Raw genomic sequence first — 14,163 nt, 5'->3', positions numbered from 1 at the left:
TTAACTACTTCGGAATCCCCAGAAATGTTGCTTCGAACACCAGCTGATGCTGCGTTTGTCACGGTGGATATTTAATGCTGGACTCCACTGTTTGTGCTTTTTTTTTTTTTTTATTTAAATTTAAAAAAGTGTTGGAAATCATCTTTATGTAGTGTATTTTTAAGCTCTATAGAACATCAATTGTGAAAAGTGACATCGTAGAAAAAAAAGTTAGGGGACAAAAAAGAGGCAGAGTGGAAATTTATTCTTAAAAAAAAAAAAAAGAAGTGCTCTTTTAAAGGCCGTCCGTCCTGGGACTAAAAAGTGAACCCGTGTGAGTTGGCGAACACATGCACCTTTTTAAGGCTGTTTTTCTCCCCTCTAAGTGGCACTGCATTAAAACTCTTCTCACAGCCGAGTGGCTTTAAATGGGTGTAATAGAGGAAACTTGAGGCTGCTTTTGTCTCGGCGGACTCGGTGAAAGCTGCTATCTGTGCAAGAAGAGGAGCGGAGCGCCGCTGAGGCCCAGCTGGAAGAGTCGCCCCGACGTGTTAGCGGCGCGTGGCGAGAGCTGGAGTTCAGCATCCCGCATTTAGATGAACGCTTAAGTGATGGGGAGCTCAGCTGCACGCGACACACACACACACACACACACACACACACACACGGCCTCGGCTGCATGTCGCTCGACAATGGCTCCACACGTGAACACAGCACACACGCAGTTTGAGACACACGCATGCACAGATTTGCATGTGTGTCCTTTGTACGGATGTGCGCGTATGTGTGTGTGTGTGTGTCTGTGTGTGTGTGTGTAATGGCAGAGAGAAAGGGAGAGAGCATCATGCTGTTAATGACAGAGCCAGATGCAGAGAGGAGAGGAGGAGTGTAAAAAAGCTCTCCACGCTCCCCATCTGGAAGGCATCGCCCCCAAATGAAGTTGTACAAAACCATCCCATTGATAATAAAGCTAATTTTTATGGCTCTGACAAGTATGTAATTATGTTCAGCGGTGCTTTTCAGATTTGATCACAGTCAATAAACCACACTGGCAATTTCCCGTCCCCCATTTGACATATTTACACGGATCCATCTGATTGGAGGAATTAGTTAGCTATGAGAGCTCTGATGGATACACACTAGTGATCTGTGACTTCTGCTTGGCTCATCTGTTAGCCGACGAGATCCCCTGCTCATCTGTTCACTCCGTCTCTTCTCTGTCTCGCTCCGTGCCTCAACCGTCCTTCACTCCTCTCTCCCTCTCTCTCTCGCTCCGTCTCTCCTTCCTCTTTGTCTCCACTCCAGCTCGCACCGTTTGTTCGGCAACACCTCGGCGGTTACGCTCGCCCTCGGAGGACGCCGTCATTTCATGTTTCAGATTATTAGTCGCACCGCTTGAACGTGTTTAGTTTTTAGTTTATACCAAAGCAAGCCGGGGGTTTGCAGAGAGTTGAGGACAACCCGGAGCCGACGGAGGGGAAACGGATGGAAGGCCGACAATAAAGGCAGCAGGTTTTTAAGTGACTCAAGGGCAAAACGCAAAGGAAACCAAAACACACATGTTATTAAAGAAAATATGTGTAAAAAGTGGAATTAAAAATGTGAAGAAAAAAAGTGGAAATATAGGACGAAATATAGACAAAGTGTGAAACATGAGGTGTAAATGTTGAAAATAACATCTAAATCTAAATATAAAAGTGAAAATATTTAAAATAATTTTGGGGAATAAAGTTTAAATGTCAGAAATGCTGCCTGAATATAGGAAAACTAGTGAAAATGTTGGAGAATAAAAGGACATTCAGGCTGATATGCTGTGACTTGATCATTGATGTTTACTTAATCAAAAAAGTATATTAAAAGACAAGAGAAAATGTGGAACTACAAAATATTCAAGCAAAACAATTGTGAAAAATTTAAATCTGTAAAGAACGTTTACATGTAGAGTTCGGGTAGAAAGTGAAGTAGAGATTGAAAGTTGAAGTGTTCATAATAAAAGTTTGAACACTTGAAACACACATTCATATCTTTAATACATTTTGAATGCTTCTTAGTTTCTCTCCTTGAGCCTGTACCTCGCCTAAATCCTCATTTTAATTATGTAAATGCGAAAATAAACAAATCTCTCATAAGAACAACATATATTTAACATATATAATTCAAACTGCTTTTCAACCTTCAGAGAGATCAAGCAGCTTGGGTGAAGATTAGCTTTTAGCTGCTCAAAGTCAGCGAGACACTCCCGCTGAAGTTTCTCTGCTCAGTTCACATATTCTTTGTTTTTGTTTTTGTTTTTCTCCCCTGCATGTTTTGACTGATTCAAATCTTCAGTCCTGAACTGAGGGCAAGGAGCCGTGATGCTGCACTTCTTGATTTACAAAAGCAAAACACTTGCAATGCATTTATTTGGTGTGAAATGTGTCTTTAACCCTCATCTCTTGAATGAAGCGGCAGCATTTTTTTGTTTTTTGTGCTGCTCTTCCTTTGGAGATTCTCACTTGTCGTCTTCTGTGTTTTTTTGTGTGTGTGTGTGTGTGTGTGTTCGTGTGTGTGTGTCCAGGGGAGAAGTCGTACCTGTGTGACCTGTGTGGCTTCGCCGGAGGCACGAGACACGCGCTCACCAAGCACAGGCGGCAGCACACTGGTGAGCAGAACCCCCCCCCCCGGTGATCGACACCGACGCACACTTTTCAGCAACTGTTTGCTCACACACACACACACACACACACACACACACACACACACACACACACACACACACACACACACACACACACACACACGCAGGCCCATCAGTGTGACACGCCGCTGTCAGTGATGGGCATGTGTACCAGTGTGGCTGACTGAATCTGAGATTTTTAATTTCGGTTATCATTTCACCATGTCATTCTGTCGCTTAGGGAAATTGCATTTTTCAGATAGGCTGTCAATAACGAGTGTTTTTTAGGGGGGGGGGGGGGGGGGGAATTGAGATAGTGAAACAAATACTGTTCTTAACCCGTTGTCTGGCAGGCGTCCAACGATCAAGAATCCCCCCGTTATAAATATTCATTCAGGTTTTCATAATTCATTCTGTTTGCTCCTTTTTTTTTTTTTTTTCTGCCATTTCCTCCTGAAACCTCCAATTTTCTGTCCTCCTCTCCCGCGTTGACACGTGTCAATTCCTCTCATTTGGCTGCATATTCCAATCTGTTGTCATGCAGATCACATGGAGAAACCGGCCCAGTCCACAGTGTTTTTCTTTGAGTTTGACTGATGCAGATTTTTTATTTTTTTAAATTTGATCTTGTTTTTAAATCAACTGCTATTGCCAGTGTTTTCATGGCTCAAATTTATTAATTACTTTAGACCCATTTACATGACAATTATTACGTTAAGACGTATAAGTACGTTATTAAGCCTTTTGGAGTTCTATTAACATGAAAACGATGCCCGGACCAACTGAACCTTTCGAAAACGTGTTCTCTGCACACGTTTCCTGGTTTCGTCACAAAAACATCCCACAGCGCCAACTCGTGGCCTGGCCTGCTAACTACATCCTTTCTAAATGGGGCGTCAGTTTTCCCAGCTTTGATGCACAAAATGCATCAAGAGAGCAGCTAAAGTGACAGAAATGTCACCGAAGCACTAATTCAACAAACACTGGACGGCGGACGTGTCCGTTAGATGTCGTGTTATTAATAAAAAATGGATAAAATAGACACTCTGAGCCTCTTGCAATTGGGATTGCAAAAGAAAAGCGATTAAAAGCAAAACTAATTATCCCTCAAACGTTTGTCGTGCCATGTCCGACCTGCCACTTTGATGTAAGGTTCAGTTGATTCCTCCAGTCTGTCCACATTTCAGACGAGTTCTGGTAATGCTGTGTGACATTGCCAACATACATTAAATGACATATACTATTTAGTTTAAGGGCGTGTTCACATTCTCCTGTTTGGTCCGGACTGCAGTTCTCTTCAGGGAAAAAACGGTTTGGTTTGGGCGACGAGGAGATTTCTGGTCCTCCTGGGCCTTTCAATATGACACCTCTGATCTATTGGTGACTATATGTTGTAAATAATGTAAATATTAGACACATCAACCTGTGTGAATCGTGAGTGATACAGTTAAAAAGAAAATATATCTAACCAATGAATAGAATTTAATTAATAACTATAACTTTTTGTCCTTTTATATACAGTTTATCTTCAAATTTTTCAGTCTTACATTTCCTTCATTTCATTTTATTTGTATTTTTTTTTACTTTCAACCTTCATTTTTCATTCCTAAATCTATTACAGTGTTTACATACAAACAGACAAATTCCCACTTTAGCTTGAAAACTCGTCAACCCAAACTTTCTCACAGCCTCAATTAAAACTTTAGTTCTATCTGCAAAACATTTCTTTAAAATCCACCAAAATACACTTTGATTACAGTGTTTTCCAACTAGGAAAAAAAACAGTCTGTGTCTGTATTTGTTCCATAGACTTGTCTGGATTTAAATGTGTCGTTGCCGGCTTTAAAAAATGTATTTATTAAGTTTATTATATATAAATGTTGTGAGCTTGTGTGTGTGTGACTGTGGGCTCATCTCTCTCTCTCTCTTCCCCTCCGTCCTGCAGGAGAGCGGCCCTTCAAGTGCGAGCTGTGCAACTTCGCCTCCACCACACAGTCCCACCTGTCACGGCACAAACGCGTCCACACCGGCGAGAAGCCGTACCGCTGCCCCTGGTGCGACTACAGGTACCGGCCCATTGACCCCGTGCACGGATGGCGGCGCTGATGGCCGGCGCGGCGGCAATGACGATCAGGCGGTTGATTGTGGGGTGGGGGGGGGGGCTTATAGAGGAGAGTGTGTGAGATAGCAGGTGGCATTGTGGGGTAGTTTTGGGGGAGGGGTGGGGTGGGGGGGTGGAGGGCATACAGGTCTAATCTCCACAGCACGGCTCCATCTCATCACTCTGCCATCATCAGCAGGCCTGGCCAGACACCCCCCCCCCCCTCCCCTCCAACACACACACACACACACACACACACACACACACACACACACACACACACACACACACACAATGTCACTGTCACTGGCAGGTCCCTGTCATTAAAACACCATCATACCACATCAGTAATTACACAGGAAATTGTCGGTGAAATTGAAAAAGTTTTGGCTGGCGTTGCACATCTCCATCTCTCTCTCTCTCTCTCTCTCTCTCTCGCCATCTCTCCCTCTCCCTCCCTCCCTCCTTCTTCGTCAGGTTGTGGCAGAAGAGTGTGAAAGGAGGGAATGATCTCAAACCCATCATTGGTTTTAGATGTACTCTTCATTCGTTTTCCCCCCTCTGTGACAAAGTCATTCCAGCAGCGTTACACCTGCTCTACTCCCGTGAAGCTCTTGACTCATTTCATCTGTCATGTATGCACTTCCCCTCAAGAAGAATGAACCTCTCAGACATGATAATTGTAGTGCGATTGTTATTGTACACTCGCGGAAGGCTCTCATGACCTTGTGCCGGAATGTACCGCCAGGGATCTCTTACCTGTGAAATTTAGAGATCAACTATCTATGGGTTATTTATGGTTTCATCGAAGGTGAATGAAAAAAAGTGGTTTCGAGTTTTTTTGTGTACCGATTCCCTGCATGATCCTCTGCTTCTTAACTACCAGAAATTAAGACATACTCACGAAGGACAGACTCTTTTCCAACCTTGAGCTCCACTTGAAGAGACTTAACACTGCAGTTACACCTCAGGGTTTGAGCTCTTGGTCCATCTACAGCGGTCATAAGGCATCTTATATCACCAAATACTTCATTTTTCATCCAGGCAGAACATGATTCCAGAAGAATTTGGATCAGTCATTAATGGCGTCTGGGTTGACTCACTTCCTGTTCCACTGATGGTTTCTAGCGCAGTTTGTGGCGGCGCCGCTCTCCCCTTGCCCTGCCAGATTTTCTCCATCTTGTTTTACTGATATTTCCTGCAGTGGGACGTGGTACTTTGGCATTTCCGTTGCCATTTGGAGAGTCTTTTCCAGGCTCGTACATGGCGAGTGTGCTGGTGCTCCTGGTCCATGAGCAGAGGTTCAGCCACTCCGTGTCACGCTGGTCTTGGTTTGGTTTGGTCTTGAGGAATGGCTTCGAATATTCAACTTGCATCAAAGCTGGTTGTTTAAGTGAGGATTATCTTCCCTTAACTATATTTTCAATTTCAAGTCACTTCAGTCTTTTTTTTTTTTTTTTTTTTTAATTCATAGTTTATTCCCATAAATTCCTGTTTTTTTACACGGAAAGTTTCCAACTTTGAAAATTCCCAGGATGTTGCCATTTGCCTAATCCCTCTTCGTCTTTATCATTCCACCTGTCTGACATGCAAACCGTCCCGGCCCAGTAAGGTGGCGATAACTTTGAGACAGTTTTCATTGCTGATCTCAGTACAATTCTGAAATCTATGTGACGTTAACGATCCCAAGAAAAATAATCCCGTTAATATCGTCTCCAGTTGATCCCATTGCTTTTTTTTAATTTGCTACCTTTTACCCCTCTGACTTCTCCTACAAGGTTTTAGATTCCATGGAATCCAATCCAATATGTCCTCATGATCGTTTTCTGAATTATAAGGTGTTTTTCTGACTATCAGGCGTTATTCTTTAAGGTTTTCCAGTTCCTTCATCATTAAGTGTGTTTTCCAAACCGAATGCTGTTTATATCTGTGGACAGTTTTAAACTATTTAGCTTTTTAAACCCTGGTCATGTTGAATCGGTTGGCTGGTGGAAGCTTGCTGTGCCAGAAAATCTTTTCACAGCGTTGTGCAGTAGACAGCCACATTCATGTTTGTGGGTCAGTGATTTAAAAAAAAAAAAAAAAAAAAGTTTGGGTAAGATGTGCAAAGTATATTGAATAAAAACACATTTGGTAAAGTTTGACGGTTTTATGAAGTTCGTAAAGAAATGACATCACTGGAGTTCTGTGCAAATTGTGCAAACTTTTTAATGTGACCTTTTTTTCAATTCTTTGAATGCAAGTTATGAGTTTCAATCATTGTCAGGGCTTCAAAATATTTCTCCTCACTCACAAATGGCCAGTATGGGACTTTCTATAACAAGAATGCATTAGAATATGTTTTATTTTTCCAATTTCATAAAATGTTTGACCGACATTGGATTTTTAAATGTATTTACAAAGCATCTACTAGTGACTTGTGGTTCAAGTTACTTTATTTTCTCACAAGATATGTGCAACCAGCAGTGCAAAATGTAAATATATGCATTATCAGTAAAGTTTCAGACATTAGAGAGCGAAAAAAAATAAACAAATAAAATGAAAGAAAAATATCAATAACTGACCAAGAACATTTTGCAAAACATAGAATTAGAATAACATAAATACAGAAATACTTCAAAGATACAAAAATTGTTCAAGTTTAGTTCACATTACAGGCATCAAATTACATCTTGATACTTCTCACGTATTATGATTGTATATTTATTGTTACTTAACGTTTTTCCAGCCTAAATAAAACATTGTGCTTTAAGTAAACTGATAAAATGTGCACCAGAAAACAGAAAGAGTTCAGAGTGTGTGAGGAACTTGTGAAGGAGAAAAGCGGAGAAAACATTTGACGTAATGATGAAAACAAGGAAGGCTAACAGCACAACGGCCATAGCTGAGATATAAACTCATAGAAGGTTCTGGATCAGCTGCAGTTACGTCTGTACATTGACAATAAATGTTGTTCCACACCAGTGCTGATTATAGTCTGGAAAATATGGTGCTTTTTGTATAAAACTGTGTAAAATTCATTTCAGACCACATAACTCCCAGGAAGAAAAAAAACAAAACATTGAGATTTTGATAAACCAGATGCTTCCTTTAACAGAATGTTTGTCAAAGACTTCTAGAAGACTCAAACTTTACATACACTCTGTAAATATGATCTATTTTAAGCCAAAGAAAAAGAAAAAAAGTTCAATCTGCTGCAAAATCAAGTCAAATGATCTTTTAAAATACAGTCTGAACGTCACAGGGAACTGATGTGTGTTTCACTCGGGGTGAAATTTCCTCCCCGTATTAAAGCAAATAGTGAAATAACCCCATTATGTGAAACATACTGGAGATACACAGACGGAGCCAAATGTTCTCGGCCCCTTTGTTCCCCTCAATGATACATAATGATGGATACAGATAGCGGCAAATGAAACAGTAAATTAGAAGCCCAATTAACATTTTGGTGGCCCCAAGGGTTCTTGGGGGTCCGGAAAGGGAGGGGGGGAGGGGGGGTGCAGTGGAAACGCCCTGCTGGCTTTACTAATGTGAGGTTGAGGGATTGAATGCAGGGGCGGCCCCCGGCTGCCGGTAGGGTGTGTGTGTGTGTGTGTGTGTGGGGGGGGGTGTCTTTGCCCCTCTGGTGGCCTGACCGCGATGAGGAGCGACTGGCCGGGGTCACAGAATAAATATGATGTTGGGAAACATTTAGGCCGGAGATAAATGAAGCAGCTGTGTGACTGAGGGATCACAGTATCCACGTTAAATGTTCAGGATGTCACTTATGGACACCTCCCAGACCCCCCCCCCCCCCCCCCCCACCCAACACGTTCTATACAATGCTGTCCCCATCAAATGCATGTAAATGAGCGGGGAGTGAATGATCTATCAAATGCCACTCAACTACCATTCAGGCAGAGACAGATAATAGGAGTGCGGAGGGGGGAGGGGGGGGGGGGTAATTATAGATGGGGAATGGTGGTAAAAATATTCTAATGATATTGCGCTGGGAGTCCTGGGCTGTCAATTAACGCTGTCTGTTTGACTATTCCGCTGCTATTTATGCAAGCAGGGAAACTTCCTGTAAGTGTTTAAGGACTCATTTCTTATTGTTCACGAGGAGGAGCAACGCTCCTTCTTCTTCTTGTTTCTCATTAAAGTCACAGTGGCATCTTAAATGGTCTAATTGATACGTAGCCTCTGACTCCTGCCAGGCTTCCGGTGGGGGGGGTTGGGGGGTATTATTGTTTACTGGATGCCGCGCCGTTCACATTTCAATCCACCCCGTTAAAAGTTTCCATCCAGGCGGCGGCGGCGGCGGCTTTGAGGACGGCTCGGGGAGGTTTGGCGACCTTGTAAAAGTGAAGGCAGAGATGAAGGAAGTGAGGAGGAGGCATTAATGATGATCGCCGGGCCTCCTCGGCAGGATGAGATCCAAATAGCACCGGTGATCCGAATAGACCCCACCCCCCCACCAACCCCCACCCCCCACCACCACCTCACCCCAACTTTTAACACACACACAATGAAACACATTTAAATCTCCTCTAACGAAGCGCCTCTCAATTACACCTCTCCCATTACCATACAGTCTCGGGGAGGAGGAATATGGAAATGGCTCAAGTAAAAAGTGGGGGGGGGGTGGGGGTGGTAGGGTGTCAGTGGAAGGGGCGACGCATCCGTCGAGCGTCAGCGTGGCTGATTCCCATGGCGAGTGCACGGGTGGGGGAGGAAGTTGAAACAACGTTGGACTAATTAATACAGCGTATAGTAGGAGGGCTGGTGTGGGCTTTCACTAACTGTGACACCTGCTGACTCCTAAACGCACATTGTGTTGTTTTAATATGACAATTATGCCATTACCATATCTGAAAGATAGCACCCCCCACACACACACACACACACACACAGACACTCACACAGGAATCCACCCGCGCTCTCTTTAGAACCTTTTAGCTCCGCTTCAAATTTTATCTATTTATGCTGTGGCTTTTGAATAAGAAATCAGTTCACTTTTCAGTATTAGATGCATTTTTTTTTTATTATTATTATTTATTTATTTTCCTTGTGTGTTAATTCATGAGCGTGTCACAGTTTGAAATCCTCCTTTTTCAGTACTGTATGCCGAAATGGAGTCAACAGATGGCCGTGATTTGTCGGTGAACCTGTTATTGTTTTTTTTTTTTATTTCTTTGCAAGTGATGGCAGACAAAGCAATCACAACAGTGCCGGAGTAAAGATGCAGTGGGAAATATCGAGGGCGACATATGCGCTCGTCAGTCAGTGAAATCCCGCGTGTGACACACGGGACCTCATAAATCTGCATTGAGCAGGATCTCTGGGGTCGTTGTTGATAAAGCGTCTTTTCTTGATTATTTTTTTTGAAGGTTCAAATGTACGTTTTAGTCGCGAATGACTGGAGGGCAACTTTGCATAAAAAAAGTTCGGGAATTTGTGTTCGGTCGGAGAGGGCTTCTGTCGCAACCGTCTCGATATAAATAAAGTTTGTTCTACTCGTTAGCGGTGCCACGTCGGTCACAGGATGAGCAGCAGAGCTGAATGTGTGGGTTTCGCCCATTTGCTGACGATTCACCGCTCATATTGACATGAAGCACTGCGGTACCACCAGGACCTGAAGTGTCAGAGGGGAGGTCTGCTGGCCGGTCAGAAGCCTAAAACAGGAGTGTTTTAATGTTCTGACATTTTGTGCTCAGTTCATAAACCTTTTCTTGACACCATCAGTGTCCCAGGAACTAAAGTGGCCTTTCCTTCCTGAAGAGGATCGCCGCTCTCAGTAATGTGCTTCATATTTAACTGACGACATCCAAACTCAGTGCTTTCCTTCATAAAGAGCTCCCATTGTTCACGGCTGCTTGGTGTTTATGTATTTTCCACAACATGAACAGAACTCGAAGAGGGAACCCAGCTTCCTTTTTGTTTTATTTATTTATTTATTTTTTTGGTGGGTTTCTTTGTAGGCCGCGGCGGTGCCAGGCCGGACTCCGGCCCCCGCCGTGATGGAGAGAGGTGTCTCTGCAAAAGTGAAAACAAATTCTCTCCTTGGCTGGCGTGAGCTATGGCACAGTGAGGCTTTATTGTCCCGGCCAAGGTGATAAGGGAGAGTAATTGCGTATTATACTGTCCGAGAATGTCAGGTCCAAACTGAGCACGAGTGCCCCATCCATCAACCCGGCGATGGTGTGTGTGAAACCGTGTTGTACACCGCACATGCTTGCTTGCATGATGCATTATTTGTGTGCACGGACATGTGAGAGCACATTTGGACCTGCGCTCTACACGCCCAACGTTTACCCATAATTCTTTTATTGCGGTTCCTGCATGGCTGTCTTCGGCCCGTACAGCATGTACAGTGGGTTGACCGTTCAGGGGTTCACTAACAGTTGGTGTGTGTGTGTGTGTGTGTGTGTGTGTGTGTGTGTGTGTGTGTGTGTGTGTGTGTGTGTGTGTGTGTGTGTGTGTGTGTGTGTGTGTGTGTGTGTGTGTGTGTGTGTGTGTGTGTGTGTGTGTGTGTGTGTGTGTGTGTGTGTGTGTGTGTGTGTGTGTGTGTTCACGGGCAGGTTCAGATCGAGCCCGAGAATAGGTCAGGCAGCATCATTAATCAGTAGAAGTGTGTGTGTGTGTGTGTGTGTGTGTGTGTGTGTGTGTGTGTGTGTGTGTGTGTGTGTGTGTGTGTGTGTGTGTGTGTGTGTGTGTGTGTGTGTGTGTGTGTGTGTGTGTGTGTGTGTGTGTGTTTGTGTGTGTGTGTGTGTGTTTGATCTAACTACCTGTCCTGCCCAGTCTGACCAACCGAAACACATACAAATTCACGTGCACACAACATATCGCAGTAATTCTATACCCTTCCATAGACCTGCTGAAACAAACACGTTATGTTGGGGAGGCGTTTCGTTCCGGAGCCACTCGAGGTCCTGAACACTGAACTGCGAGAGGGGAAAAGAAGTGAGACGTGAAAGTGTTGTAGATTAACCAAAACCTGTACGACGTAAGCGCCGCGTGTGGAACAAACGTAGTGTCTTTGTTTGTGAGGGCAAGTCTTTGGCCATGTGCTGGGGCCTTTTAGAGCGGACAATCCCTTCGTGATTCTTCTATTGGCACCAACGGGATGTTTTGTACGTTTGTGTGCACACGTGTGTGTAACTACACATCAGTAGTACACAAATCCTTTTTTAGGAGCCAAGCGTTTATCTTGTGTGCTCTCTCTTTCAGGCTCCGTTCACACAGCAGTAAAAAATTCATCGTTTTTGTGTTTTCGTTTCAGAAAGGTTTTACATTTACATGGCAGCACTTTGGAAACAATGTCATTTTACACAGGAAAAGGCAAACACCGGAAATGATGTGGGGTTTGATATTGGGCCACTAGCGGGTGCTGTTGTTTGTTTTTGTAATAAAGTGGTGCGGAGAACAGTACACTATAAACGTTCACAATGGTGAGTACACGGACATGTTTTTGAACAGACGACCAGGTTAGATTGTTATTACAGGTGACTAAAACTGTAAAACCACCAAGTCCCAGGAGAATACGGACTGGGAGTCATGACATCATTGTTGTTATTGTCCAGCTATTCACACATCTGCAGAAGAACTATAAGTCGGCGTGTTTTCAAAAAGGTGTTTTTTTCACTGTCTGCCTGCATCATTGGGGTGTAAACGGAAACCAAAAACGCAACGAAAGTTTAGCATTTTCACTTAAAAGCGTTGTGTAAACAAGGGCCTGAATCTTTTTTTTCTTCATTCTCTCTCTCTCTTTTTTTTTTTTGCCTCCCTCAGATCCAACTGTGCGGAGAACATCCGGAAGCACATCCTCCACACGGGGAAACACGAGGGCGTGAAGATGTACAACTGTCCAAAGTGCCCCCACGCCACCAACTCTCCCATGGAGTTCCGCAACCATCTGAAGGAGGACCACGCCGACATCGAGAACCCGGACCTCGCCTACCTACATGCAGGTACCGTCCTCACCGCTGGATGGCGTTGCCGAACGGGAATCCACTACAGAACTTTTGACAGCTCGTCTGGTTTCTGTGTGTGTGTGTGTGTGTGTGTGTGTGTGTGTGTACGCGTGTCCATTTCACTGAATCTCATCCAAGAAAGTGTGTCCCTAATGCAGAATTCTTGTCAGAAGTAAGAAACGAGTGCGGCTGCATTTAGAACAACGGCGGCTTTGAGGAATCCTGAACATTTCTGTGTTTGAAGGTCATTTGAGCTCCACACTCAGCTCACTAATGACGTGCACATAGACACTCCAATATCAACTTTTCATGAAGTCTCACATCCTAAAACATCTGGATTTACATTATGTACCAACTTTAATGAAGCATGCAGGGTTTAATCACATTTTCCCATGTGATGTTAAACAATATAAAAGTAAATTTTGCCCCTAAATTCAATAATCCAAGATTTTTGACTTGTAAAATTAATAAAATCAACCCTTTTTTTGTTTTACTCTTTATAACTTGGGTTTATAAGTCAAAGAAAGAGCTGATCAAAATGTTACTGATGCTTGAAACCTTTTGGTTTATATGTTGTAAGTGTAGAAATAACACAAAAGATGTCATATTATCTGAGGTGACTCTGTAATACTGTTGAGTGCAGCGGTAGAAATGCTCCACACAGTCACTTTAAATGAACAGAAGAAAAAAAAACAAGTGTTTCATGGATATTTTAAAAATGTCAACAATAACAGCATTAGTAATGTTTTATATTTGGTTTTAGTGCTTAAAGAAAAGAAAAAGAAACGTCGTACTGTCTGTCAGCTCAGTGTTCTGCACTGTGTGTGTTGAGTGGCTGTACTACGTTGATTTAAAGTTAAGCAGGCTGGATCTGAAGATTTGTTCAATAATCCTTCTCCGTCTGCAAAATGTTGTTTCACACTTTAGTGGGAAAAACAACCCACTCTCTCAGTAATTGATTCCATTTTGAAACTTTGAGTCTAACCTGGAGGTGTTGACTTTGAAAAAATAAAAGTAATATTAATAATAAACTATAAATTATGGACCTCGTTGAAAAACGCTCGGCTGCAAGGTGCAAAACGAAGTTGGTAAAACTGCACACAAGTTGCAAAAAAAAAAAACCCAATTAAAATGGTCAATTATAAAAGCAGTTTAGTTTTTTTTCAACAGAGATGAGATTAACTTGATGTCTTCTGACAGGATGATGATCTATTTAGTTTGAATCTAGATCTAGAAATTGCCAGCAGAGGCCAGACGGACGATCGTAGATTACATTTGAGGTCAGAGAGAATTAATTGGTCTGTGGTATTTCCGGCATTCAGACTTTCCTTGGTCTGAAAAGAAAGAATTACAATTAGTGCAGCATCATGATGGGAACTTGCGGTTTCAAGCATTTTGATCAAATGAGTTGTGATGAGCACTTGAGTAGGTGTTGACGTTTGTTCTTCCATAAAACTGTGCTCTTTCTCTTGCCT

At 43.0% G+C, this 14,163-nt stretch overlaps 1 protein-coding gene across 1 annotated transcript in view; it reads left to right on the top strand.

Moving 5' to 3' along the window:
* Positions 1 to 14,163, top strand: part of znf407 (zinc finger protein 407) — a gene marked incomplete at both ends in the record, with an annotated part of 154,079 nt that overhangs the window by 88,880 nt on the left and 51,036 nt on the right. The window contains 3 exons of the mRNA XM_080500569.1: positions 2,537 to 2,620; positions 4,581 to 4,701; positions 12,507 to 12,685. Of these exons, the coding sequence (XP_080356695.1) occupies positions 2,537 to 2,620; positions 4,581 to 4,701; positions 12,507 to 12,685 (384 nt within the window). The remainder of the gene's footprint in view (positions 1 to 2,536; positions 2,621 to 4,580; positions 4,702 to 12,506; positions 12,686 to 14,163) is intronic.

Source organism: Blennius ocellaris, assembly GCF_963422515.1.
Source record: "Blennius ocellaris genome assembly, chromosome: 8".
NCBI classification, from domain to species: Eukaryota; Metazoa; Chordata; class Actinopteri; order Blenniiformes; family Blenniidae; genus Blennius; species Blennius ocellaris.
This window is presented reverse-complemented; position numbering and strand designations above follow the sequence as displayed.